The following is a 13591-nucleotide window of genomic DNA, read 5'->3' as shown; positions in this document are numbered from 1 at the left end:
AAAGCTTTATATCATTGATAAACTTTGATGTGGTGTTTAGCTCACTGAATTCCCCACTGTATAGAATACATTTCTTCCCATGGTAAAATGTTTGATACAAACATCCCTGACACTTTCAATTTTTTTATATTAATTTCTTTGTGTTTTTATTGTACATGTTCAGATTTTGAACAGAATTACATTCTTGCCCAAACCCCCTGCAGGACAAAGGAGGATGGCAGTGGGCAGGGTTCAAACCATTCCAGAGCAGGGCTGGATTAAAGGGATGACAGCAGGCAAGGCTACAGCCCTGATAACTGAACATGAAAGGGGTTTCCAGAAAAGAGATTGAAATATATCTGAATTTAAGATTTTTTTCAAGCTCAAACAAAATTTTTGCATTTTTACCACTAACATTTTATGCTAAATCTTACATCGGCTTGCAACACTGCTATGAATAAGAAGTGTCCGCTAGCATGCTTGGAATATGTAAATGCAGCTCCATATTTACAGCAGTGCATCTACCAAGGGCCTTAACCTCCACAAACTCAAAAATATAAATTTTTTATAACTAAAATAAGCATATTGAATTTTTTTTTAAAGGGAAAATGAGATTTACTATAAAAGAATTCTTTTTCTTTTTACTAAAATATGGTATGCTTTTAGATATTAGTATTATTATTTTTAAGTGGATCTATATTAAAGCTTTTGAAAAAGTGTAGGGGCCTTCACATACTTAAATCTAACCTTGGTCCAGAGTGCATACCACATGACCAGACAGCCAATTTAATAATGCAACCAGTCAATGCACTAAAAGAAACAATTTAGAACAAATGTCCAGAAAGAGGCTGAACATTTGATTACAATGACTAACAAGATATGTAAAGTAGGCTTGAAACAAAATAAAGAGAAAAAGACAAGACATAAGCAGTTTACTGATCTCTTGATTTGATTTTATCATGTGTTTATTTACGTATATTAACTATTTTTGTGCATGTTTATAAACTCTTTTTGTGGAAATCTTTGTGGATGGAAAGAAAGTGCACATATACTGTCACATCAAAATCATAGTTCAGCTGTTTTGCTTTCATTGAAAGGGGTCTCTGAGAATAGCATCTGAAATTTTCAAGGTTTCGCTTGACATTCCCTGTTGCCATTCCATATAAAAAAAGTTGAAAATACCAATTTTTACCAAATATGGTTTTGTGTCTGCAGTTGTCTTAGTAATGAGATATCTCTCCATTTCTTTAACTTATACATCACTTTTATTAGCGGCCCCCGTAAGGGGAAAAGCCGCTATTAGGTTTGTGCAAATTGTCCGTCAGTCACACTCAGATCTCAAAAACTAGAAGAGATATGAAAAATATTATTTCATCATTAAATGCGGCTTGAAAAGTTTAGGTGCAACGGCTACTTTTGGTTTTCTAAAAGCAAACCATTTAATTTATAAAATTAATTATGCAAGCGATTTTTTCATAAAAATACACCAATTCTAAAACAATTACGTAAATGTAAGGGAGGCTATGTTACAATATGCTAACAAAGATGGACAATTTTTGCGTATTTTCAGTATCACTAAGTCAAATATATTTTAAAAATGTACAGGAAATGTTTACAACAAATATAAATAATAGTTAAAGATGTTTTTTCTGGTCAACTAGCTGCTAAAATTAAAAGAAAACATTTCTGTTTGTTTATAAGGGCTAATAATGCACTTTGTATGTAAATATCACGCACATTTTTTTTAATGGACTTTTTATGCAGCGATTTTCGTGCAGTAGCGTAACGTCGCAACATGATCAGGTGCTAAACCAATTCCTTAAACTTTTTTTAAAAATCTGAATTTATTTATTTTTTGTTTAGTGCCCCAATCCGAATAAAAGAAGATTATTTTTGAGCGTTTTGTCTGTTGGTCGGTCTGTCCGTCACGATTAGATTAAAAAAACTAGAACTCTAAAAGCTATTGAAAATCTGATTTACCCTTTAACATCTCAATAATTTTAAGTATCTAAAAATTAATTGTTCCAGATTTTTTTGTGCAAACCTAATCAACGCCAACAAATGTTTGTTTGCTCTACTAACTTATGTTACATTCAATTTCCATGCTTAAACGTTGCAAAAACACATTATCAATAATATGTTGTTCCATTTTTTATGTAAATAGCATATTAATGCTAAATCAAAATCTCTATACTGACTTATATTTCATTAAGTGTAAAAATGTTCCAGATATTGTTTTATAAAACATGAATTATGCCTAAAGATTGTTTGAAATCACATAATTTACTAATTTTACACTTATATTATTTGACAATGCGTCACTATAATTTGGTTATCAATATCAAATTGTTCCGTATTTTCATCTTTAAACAAATTTTTAAAATATCGACAATAGGTTGTTCAGGGCTTTAAAAAAAAGTAATTTACTAGAATTGATTACTGAAAATTACTTTTTAGACATTTAATTTTCTTGCTGAAACATAACATAGAAGTTTTGTAATCGATAAAGAATGTTCCGGATTTTGTTTCTTACAAATCGTCGCCAGAAATTTCCGAATTTATTTAAAAATCTACTAACGCCAAATAATTGTTTGAACTCCCTCTTCTAATTAATAAACAAAAATCTTCTCATTTACGAAATAATGTTTTTTCGGATTTTTATGAAAAATATTTTAACTCAGTACTCTCTTACAGTACATTTAACTTTCTACCTAAAACATTAAAAAATCTAATTATCGTTAATATTATGTTCCGATTTTTAAGGAAAACAGAATCCAAACACCAAAGTATAGGTATGAAAATCTCTCCACATGGCTGTAGTACATCTAATTTTTATACGAGACCATCCAAAAAATTTAATTGACGGTATGACATTTATCTGAAATTCTCTTTTTCTTTTACTATTTATACAAACATCCGGAACAATCTATTATATAAACTTTTCAATTGTGTTCATACCTAAAAATTATTGCGATGTTTTGAAATGTAAAATAAAGGTTAATCAATTTTTAATAACTTTTAGTTGTTGTTTTTTTTTATATCAAGATGACGGACAGACCGACTGACAGACAAAACGCAAAAACAATGCGGCTTTGATCCTCTTTAAATAAATTCTATTAGAACTCAGTGCACCAATGTATACAAACCCTCGTCAAATATCTCGTGTAAATAAAGATATTTTTTCAGGGTACCAGTACTAGCCTATTGTGAGGTAATGGAATTTTTTTTCTTTGACATCATATGAATGGACTCTTTAAATGTAATGTTAAAAGAACGCACTCGGTGCACCAATGTCTATGAACACTCGATAAATGGCTCGTATTGATGAAGGTGATTTTTAGTCTAGCTAGGCCGTGTGACGTAGTGTTTTTTTTCCTTTGACGTCATATGGAATGAATTCTTTAAAAGAAATGCTAAAAGAACGCACTCGGTGCACCAATGTCTATGAACACTCGATAAATGGCTCGTAATGATGAATGCGATTTTTAGTCTAGCTAGGCCATGTGACCTAGTGTTTTTTTTTCCCTCTGACGTTATATGGAATTAATTCTTCAAATGAAATGCTAAAAGAACTCGGTATAGTAATGTTTATTAAGCCTCGTTATGTGACTCGCATTTAAAAAAGGAATGATATCTTGATTAACTAGATCTAGATTTTTATTACAGTATATCTAGATCTGGATTTATATTCTAATTAAAATTTATTTTAGAGTCTAGATCTAGAATTTCTAGATCTAGTTTAGACTAAAATAGACTAGATTAAGATGTAGAATTTCAATTTCTAAACTTAAAGTGTAAAAAAAAAGTGTAGATTTTTCTTTCCAAACATTTTGATCAATATTGCAATGTTTTAATATAGCCTACTAAAACTAATCTAAAATTTTTTATTTAATTTAAATTTACGGCAAATGAATCTTTGAAACATTATTAATTTTGACCATCAAAATTAAATCACCTCTTGAATATTATTTGCGAATATGCAGATCCGACAGGGATCCGACTTCGACGGGGGCCGCCTCTGAGTTTGTGTAACACAAACTCTCTTTGTAATCTTGTTCTTACTAGATTTCAGTTGGCAGCATCCAACTGGTCTCATTGTTTCTGTGAGAGTGAATCTTCTGAGGCTATACAGCGTCGTGAAGTTTGGTGTGAATTGATCACACAGAGAGACAATGGTTTGGTGGAGAGTAAAAATGTAGTGGAGTCAGTCAAATGTCAAGATGTTATTGACAAACTTAAAGACACTCAGACATGCTCCAATGTATCATGTATGCCTCAGTAAGAAACTGTCTTTGACCAGTCTTCATCATTATTTTAAAATCCTTAAGTTTTTCTTCTTTTTCCTTCTCATTTTTATGTTGGAGCGTTCAGATGACTACACCAATATCTGAGCTGAACTGCGCAGTGGTTTCCAAATCAGGGAGCTCTCCATATAGTTTTATCCTTTAATTGTTATGAAACTGAACTTAGGTCCTATTTTTTAATATAGCCTGCAAAAGAACTGACATTGGTCACATTTTTTTGCCCTCCTCCTCTATTGCCATATCTTTATAATAATCCTTTAAAAAAAAGAGCTATACCCATTGAAGCTACTTTTTTGTACCCAAGAATAATTGAATTAGTTTCCTATGTTAGTATTTACATGCCAACTTTGATACTATTTAAAAACATATGCAATTGGTACACATAAGTGTCATAAGTCAAAGGGTAACAGATGTAGAACTCTATTCTTATTAAGTTTTTACTTTTCTTTAAAAGAACGAAATCACCAGCTACTTCACTATCTTTCTCAGCTCTAAATTTTTTTTATATACAATAATTAAATTTAAAAAAATGAATTTTTTGGTTTCACATTATTAAATTTTTTTATTATAACAGATTACGCTGGAGTACAGGCCCCTACTTTGAAGCTTGCAATGCTAAATGTGGCGAAACTGGTACTGAAGTGAATAGAATGGTTTGTGAAACACAGAATAAAAATGGCACTGTTGACATTGTTGATGTTTCAAGATGTGAAAATGTCAGTAAGCCAACACCAGTGTCCAGACCATGCACTGCTGATCCTTGCAAATCTGAGTAAGAATTGAAAAACAATAGAAATCAGTATTGTAGACTTTCTTTTATGTTTTAATTTCTCATTATTCTTTACTATAATATTTCTTTTTATTAATGTTAATATTTTTCTCTGAAGACCAAATTTTTTAGACCAGATATTGTAGACATTTATTTGTTTTACCTCAGTAGGGTTTCCATGGGCCCCCGACAGGTAAGTTTCAATCTGCAATTCAAACATGATGGAATTAGTAATTAGTGAATTAGTAAGTCACAAATAATTGATTCAATGACAAACATGGGTATTGACAATAATGATAAAATCAAAACATAATGTAATGTTCAACATCAGCAATAATTTATCAAACCATATACATATAAATCAATGGCATAACATTTTTATAGCACTACAATGTAACTCATTAACAAGCTGCATACCTTGTGGTCATGTGACTTTTGGCTCAGGGTCAGCCACAATGTGGTTGCTTTCCAACACTGGCCCATCTTATAAGATAAGATAAGATCTCTGGTTTGCCATGAAATCAGACTTACAATATTTCAAAATACCTCTGTGTTTGACTCTTGTTCTTGTTCCATCCACAACAATTAAAGGAAAGACTCTGACAATAAGCATAAACATTAGATGTACTAATAGAGTGATTATGACAATCAAGTTTAATTGAAATACATTTCATCCTTCTAAAGACCCAAACTGTACACCTGGCAACCCTCAGATCTTTGGGCAGATTGTGATGCAGCCTGCAACCAAAATGGTACACAGTTGAGGCTGTATGTTTGTCAAGAACTAGATTCATCTGGCCAACTGATTAACATCAGTGTTGATAGCCTTTTGTGTGACCTTGACTCCAGGCCAGATGAAAGAAAACTGTGTGTAGGGCTGCCCTGCACACTAAAATGGGAAATTGGTCAATGGTCTGAGGTATTTGATTATACATTTGTAATTTATCTTCACATTTACATGATTTATTTTTTATTTGATAAGAAAGTAAACTCATTGGAAATGAATAGAACTAATTAATTTTTTTTTTAAGCTTGTATCAACTCACTGTCTGTGTGTCTGGTACAAACATTGTACTTGTTATTTCTTCCAATTGTTCTCAGATCAAGTTAAAACTTTGCACAATTATTCTTTGCCATTGACAACACATAAATCAATTTCAAAATTTGACAAATTATTTGATCAATTAGTCGTAATTTTTAAATATAGAGACAGCACTAGCTAAGAGGAGATAAGCCTTCTGTAGAGAATTGGCTAAAAATTAGAAATTAACTAAAGATAACCATAAAACCTTCTATTTTTATTAGTATTTTTATAGATCATTGGCTAGTATGTCAGCTTTCAGTTATGGAGGCTAGAGACCTTGTGTTCAATTTTTTTTTCAACTTTTTTTTTTTTACAAAGCTAATATCAACTCATCCTGTCTGTATGGTAAAAAGTTGTACATATTATTTCTCCCACACCCAATCTTGGATCTAGCTAAAATTTTACACAATTATTTCTTTTACCTGACAACACAATAATTAACTTTAAAATAATAAAAAAAATTAAATATTGGTAATTAACTATTTTGTTTGGTCTCTTGAACAAGGGAAAGATTGTACTTGACTGAAGTGGTGGTATAAGCTGAATTAGTCCCCTTTATAGGTCATCGTCTGAGCTTAGTGAACACAAACATGAATATAAATACATTTAGAAAGCAATCACCCAGATACCACTTTCCAACTGGTCCAGACAAGTGATAGGATCATAGCGCATTGAGAAAGCTAAAAGCATGAAATTGAGCTATACAAAAAAAATTGGTAAAAATATTTCAAATTGCACAGATTTATTATTGTTAGTCTAGATGTATTACAAATTTAATTACATATATTAATACACATATTTGATACAAATTGGTATTTTTAACTTTTTTCATTTTGCTTGTTTTAATTGCTTTTAAAAAGATTACATGTAAAATTCTCCTGGATGCCCTCTCTCCCCAACTGGTCTACAAAAGAGATTAGACCATAGTACATTGAGAATGCTATAACCATGAACGTTGCACTGAAAAAATGAAATTAATGTAAAAATTTGCACGAATTTTTTATTGTTAGCCTATATCTATTAAAAATTAATTACATGATTGGTTCAATATAACTAATGCAATTACTTTCACTATAAGCTTTGTTTTATTTTTTAAATAGTGTTTTTTTAATTTAAATTTAAATCAGTACTTTTGTAATCACATAAATTATTTTCCTAAACTATTTGTCAAACTTTTGTTTTTGTGCAGTGTTCTGTGACCTGTGGTCGTGGTAAACATTACAGAAAAGTTTATTGTGGCGATCCTTTGTCAGACCATGATGACAACAGATGTACAGATGCACCTCCACCAATGTCAAAAATTTGTATTAAGAAAGAGTGCCCTAGTAAATTTTTATTCTTTCCTAAACTGTTTTAAATTAATTTTTAAAATATTTCTTCCATTATTCCTAATGATTTAATGTAATTTTTTAAAGTGTGCTCTTGATATTTACACAGACACACTTACACACACACATATTTACATACATATATGCACAGACATATGCATTTACATATATTACATGTATGCACTTACATTGAGGCTTCCTACCACCATTCTCACTAAATTATCACTTCCTTGGGCTTTATGATATAGGTTAGTATAATGCCAAAAAACTCTAGATCAGGGGTTCTCAACCTATGGGTTGCGACCCCCTTGGGGGTCAATTGAGGATTTGCCAGGGGTCGCCTAAGACCATCGAAATTATGGATTGTCATTGTCTACTCTTTTGTATGTGTGTTTGTGTTGGGGAGGTCGCAGCAGTGTGGGGGATTGTTAAAAGGGGTCACCGAGCTTAAAAGGTTGAGAACCACTGCTCTAGATGATATATAGGTTAGTATAATGTCAAAAAATACATGACCATACTGACTGTCACTTGTCACTTGAAGATCATTTATTAACAATGAATTCACTCATCAGATTGTTAAGACTGCAAGCTGATGTGCCAAAAATCTAATCATTTCACTGCATTATTTATTGATTGAATAATGTTTGATTTTATTACATTAAAAAAAAAGTTTGATGTACTTTTCTGTTGCACTAACCATGTTCTCAGTTCTACTGACTCTTTCTTCAACACTATTTGAGTATATTTCTACTTACTCTGGCCTATTGTTCAACACTATTTGAGTTTGCCTGTAAACAATTCAATTAGCCACAGGTGATGTGCACAAATGCTCTTGACTAAAAAGTTTATGAAATTTCCTTTTTTTCCCATTGATTTTACAGAAGCCAAAATATAAGTACTTTTCATTCTGATGCTGCACTTTTTGTGATAGTACTACCTCGATATGAATTTTTTTAAAGCCTGCTTTAATAATTAAATTTAGGAATTTTAAATTCTGTTAAAATAATACATTGCACATATCAAGACAATATTAATAACAACGTTTTAGTTAAAGAAATTTTTCAAATAACTAAATAGCTCTCTCTTTTCTTACTCTCTAAGCCTTTATCTTTTTTGTCACTTCACAGAAATCCGTGATGTAGATTGTGTTGATATGTATTCCTACTGCACTGCTTATAAGGACTTATATTCTAGGTAAAGTTTCAATTTGTAGATAACATTATCTAGTGGGAAGAATGGTCGAGAGACCAAGTACACTTGAACTTGGTTTGGCTACGTATGAAGGGGTTCGAGGTTCGACACCCAACTCACGCAGAGTTGTGTTTACTGAGCACCTAAAGACAGCACGGAAAACCTTCTCCCAGATACCCCCTCCCCCCACTGGTCCACAAAAGAGATTAAACCATACCCTATAAACAAAGCCCCATCGAAACCATTCTGGCGCGGTGTGGGGTAATAAGGTTTCATTGGGTAGATTGACCTACTTACAATCGCCCCTATAAAAACGTTAACGGATCGGTGTGGGATTTTAGTTATTGGGCCGTTAACGTCTTTCCGCTTTCGTGCCGGTGTGGGATTTCCCCAATCACGCCAGAACCAACATGATGAAATCTTTATTATAACATAAAAAACAATAATATGATGTTTTAAAATGTAGTATTAATCGTCTTAAAGCTAAATGTTGCTTTAAATCCTTTTTGTAAGTAATATTAAGATTTAAACAAAAAATTAATTAGGGTTCTATTGGGGAAATCCCTAACTGGAATAGTGAAGTTTTACCCGTATGGGCCCAATGCAGACTTTTCATAATCAAATAGTGTATGTGTGTGTGTGTCTGATTTTTTAATGTGCACACTAAAAAAATATATCTATATCTAGTAATATTTAATCACACATAGAATCTAAAGTTAAAGGAGAACATATTTTTTTTTTTTTTTAGATTTAGATTTTTAAAAAAAGTTTTATACATTTTAACATTTTTTTCGACCAATGAAAAAGAAGCATTTATTTCTTTTAAGCTCGCGATATTCGGCACAAACTGGATTATTCAGTCTTCACTCTAGAACTACACACGTGGATCAAATTAGAGCTAACTAGATCTAGATCTAAATCTGTTAAGTTATTAGTTATACTACAAGTTATAGAGCTATAGTCACTCTAGTCTAGGTCTAGTCAATCTAGACTTTCATTAATATAATAGATCTATTATAAATAATTATATGAGCTGTACTTCTTGATCAATGATATCAATGCATATGTCATGTTCTTCAACTCATGGCAGCAATGGCAGCAGCCATGGAAATTCAATTGGAATGGTCGTAACTTATAAGTTAAAGTCTTAAGCCTATCACAAGTACAGATCATCATCAGATGACGAATCTCTAAGTACCCTAACACTACTAACAGATCTAATCTAGATAGTAGATTAGGTCTAGACTTAGAATAGATTTATAGATATATATATATATCTAGATTCTAGATAATCTAGAATGCTAAGAATCTAGATCTAGACTAGAGTAGAGACCTAGAGATAGATCTCTCTAGTACTCTAGACTAGTTTTATTATAATATCTAATAGTAGTAATAGGCTACTAGATCTAGTAATCTAGTACGATATAATATTATTAATATATATATTATATCTAGACTTGAGACCTATTAAATCTAGATCTAGAAGACTTAAGTGATTAACATGCATGCGTTATGACTAGATTTACTATTTAGAATAGATTCTAGATCTAGATTCTAGAATCTATCATGAAATGCATCTGCAGCATAGAATTAGATTTAATTAAGGACTTACTAGATCTTAAATCTAAATCTACTACCTTTTAACTTTTAGGGCAGAATATTAGAGATCTAGTCTATATGCCTATCTAGTCACGTAACTGTAAACTAATACTTAGACTTAGGACTTTGGACTTTGGTATATTAATATAATAATTATTATACTCATAGTACTCATACTCATATAGATTTTAGTTCTATTCTAATTCAAATATTTTGAGGTTAGAATAAATTGACCTAGACTTATAAGATATACTAACAAAGACTTAGTAAACTTAGATCTAGATCTAATAAAAGATAGTCTAGAATAGTCTAGATTCTAAAATCTAGTTGTTATTAGAAAATTTAGTAGATATAGAATAATATTTAATATATTGTTAATACAGACTAATCTTTAATTTTTTCATACTATAGGCGATAGGTCATTTAGATTAAATAATTCTAGATCTAGTAACTAGTTATAGTCATAGACCTATAGACTTATAATCTTATAATATAGATATTTACTTTGTAGAGACTAATGTACAATATTAGGCCTACACTCCAGATCTTGAAAATCTAGTCTAGAGCTTAGAATGTTTAAATTTACACAAATAAATAAAATCAAACGTTTATATTGGTTTTAAAATCAGATATTGAGATATGTCTAGAAAAATATGTAGGCCTATATATATAGTATATCTATATTAGGAGCCTATATATAATAGACTAACGCCACTAACAGCTAACCCTATATCTGCTATAGACTAACCCTATATTGACATTGTTTTTTTGTTTTTTTTTTAAATGTTCCTTCAGAGTTGAAGATATCTACTTGGTAGTCTAAACCTCAAAGGAGCTTAGGGAAGTGATGGCAGTTGCAGGGTATGAACCAGACGACCATGCAGAGACCAACGAGGCGACCAAACAGTCCATCGTGCATACCACATAACCAGGTCCAGGTAGCGTTAGATCTTTATTCACCAATACTCAATATATGTTAGATTTTATTTTTTGTAAATTTTAAAGACTCTAGGCTCTATGTAATAGAATTAAATAGATCTATACAGATCTAGAAATTCAAGATCTATAAACTAGACATAGATCTAGATTATATTTAGATCTAGCTAGAATATCTAGAGGTCTTAATACTAATTATTATATTATACATTTTTCTACAATTTGATCTAGGATTCATTCTATAGGCTTAGCTAAGGCTTTGGCTTAGACTTTTTAAAATTTCATTGTGTGGATACTGTTAAAGAAAAAATACAGAGTCTCATCATTAGGCTATAGCAACAGTTTTTCTTATACACCATACCATAAACATTTCAGGATTTGTCTTTATTGTAATTTTATTTTGTTTGTTTTTTGTTTTTTTTTAGAATGCCAGTTTTCTTTAAGGGCAGCTGACAATAAGAATTGTCTATGTATGCACTACAGATGCTGTTCAATATCTTTTCATGAGGAAGCCTGCTCAAAAAGGTACGAAGAATAAATTTTTCTTTAAGATTACTGATCAGTGACACCCCCAATCCCCCCAAACCAAATGAAAATTTTAATGAGATCAAATCGATTAAATAAAAAAAATGTAAAATAAATGTTAATCTTGTGAAACAATGTTCGAGAGCAATATCTTCAGCTTTTTGTAATTTCACTGAGATTTAAGTTCATTATTAATTTGCATAAAAAATTATAATGAACATTTATACAATGAAAATAGGGCCTACATAGAAATGTTTTTGACCTAATGTCATTATATAGCAACAATCCTTCTTGTATACCTTACCTTAAACATTTTGTGTTTTGCCTCTATTGTAATTTTTTTTTTTTTTTGCATTCTTTAAACATTTTTTATGTTTTAATTTATTTATTTTTTTTTAACAGATCGCCACATTTTCTTTAGGGGAAGTTGACATTAATCTTTTAGGTTAATAATAACCTATGCATGCAGTACAGATGCTGTTCATCATCTTTTCATAAGCAAGCCTGCTCAAGAAGGTAAGAATTAAATTTTGCTTTTAGATTACTGATCAGCAATCTGAAAGTAAATTGTTAATAGGATGGAATTGATTAAATGTAAATAAAGAAATGCTATCCTAATTTTGAAATATGCTGGTTGTGTTTTTTTTAAGTTTCACTGTGATAATTGTTTATTTTAATTCTAGAATAACTTTTCAGCCAACTTATTTTTAAAATTACCATAGAACTCTAATTACAACAGAATATAGTTGTATAAGTAAGAGCCTGTGATAAAGTTAATATAAATAAATTGGACAAAATATAATATTGAATGAATTGAAGCCTAGCTCGATCTAGTCTGCCATTGCACTTTTAGCATAGTCAAATACCAGTGCCACATTTGCTGACACCAATTCATAACATTTAATTTAAGGAGAAGATTGAACTCCAAATTTTGAAATACCATTAATTTTTGTGTTGCTTAATAGGCTTTAGAAGCAACCTAATTTTTGAGCACCGTTTATCATCAAGGGCTGGAAATATAACCGTTAAATAGTATGTCCACCAAGATAAATGTAAGGTCTTCTGATGTTTAATTGTTAGATTCTTTTTATTATTAATACAGCTTGAAGGTAGTTTTATTACATGACTATAATATTTATTTGTTCCAGCTGCTGCATGGAAGTCAAAATATGAATTATTGCCACCAGTCTTGAAGTCAGCTTGTAAAGAATGCTAAGAATTGAATGAAAATGCTGTCTTGATATCTTGTTTGTGCTGTTATATTTGTCTTTTGTGTTAGTTAATTATTCCATGAATAAAAAATAAAATAAAGTTAATTGTGTAAGTTTGATTTAAGAATAAATGATCAGAGCATGCAAGTCTTATATAGTACGTTACCAAAAATTGTATTGTTTGATAGTGTTCAAACCCAAAAATGTAATTTAACTTGTCCATTACTTTATAAATATGTTGACATTATAGCTAGATGTATATAGAAATCATGCACTGATTCAATTATTATAATTTCCAAACAATTATGTCAAATAATTCTATTGCTAGATCTAAATCATCAGTGTGAAAGTAGACCTATGTAAAAGGTTAAAAATCTCATACTAACCATTGAGCTGCATTTGAACAAAAAGGGCATTATAAATAAAATCACTAATGAATTTGTTTTAAACTACAGTATTGTAAAACATTTAAGATTATTCCTAATTAAGCCATAATAAAATTTAATGACTGAACCATCGGAGACAGTATTTGCATGATAATACCTAATTGAGCCCTAATAAATATTTCAGTTACTAAACCATTAGGGCCAGCATTGGACCGATAATGGCACAATAGGGTTATCCCTAATTGAACCCTAATAAATATTTCAGTTACTAAACCATTC

General features: G+C 30.7%; 1 protein-coding gene and 1 long non-coding RNA gene across 6 annotated transcripts in view; both read left to right on the top strand.

Moving 5' to 3' along the window:
* Window positions 1-13591, top strand: part of LOC106065287 (A disintegrin and metalloproteinase with thrombospondin motifs 2-like) — a 60803-nt gene that overhangs the window by 38441 nt on the left and 8771 nt on the right. The window contains exons 22-26 of the mRNA XM_056021223.1: window positions 4045-4257; window positions 4858-5055; window positions 5737-5971; window positions 7326-7461; window positions 8592-8658. Of these exons, the coding sequence (XP_055877198.1) occupies window positions 4045-4257; window positions 4858-5055; window positions 5737-5971; window positions 7326-7461; window positions 8592-8658 (849 nt within the window). The remainder of the gene's footprint in view (window positions 1-4044; window positions 4258-4857; window positions 5056-5736; window positions 5972-7325; window positions 7462-8591; window positions 8659-13591) is intronic.
* On the top strand, window positions 9517-13011 carry LOC106065038 (uncharacterized). 5 transcript variants are annotated; one of them, XR_008776678.1, is made up of 5 exons: window positions 9517-9577; window positions 11050-11192; window positions 11616-11715; window positions 12118-12231; window positions 12864-13011. It is a non-coding gene; the product is annotated as an uncharacterized LOC106065038 (long non-coding RNA). The 5 variants fall into 5 exon arrangements; XR_008776680.1 differs by lacking the exon at window positions 9517-9577 and adding an exon at window positions 9613-9630; XR_008776677.1 differs by lacking the exon at window positions 9517-9577 and adding an exon at window positions 9696-9849.

The sequence above is a fragment of the Biomphalaria glabrata genome, chromosome 2 (assembly GCF_947242115.1).
Source record: "Biomphalaria glabrata chromosome 2, xgBioGlab47.1, whole genome shotgun sequence".
NCBI lineage: Eukaryota > Metazoa > Mollusca > Gastropoda > Planorbidae > Biomphalaria > Biomphalaria glabrata.
The sequence above is the reverse complement of the archived record's forward strand: the minus strand, read 5'-3'. Positions and strand labels throughout refer to the sequence as shown.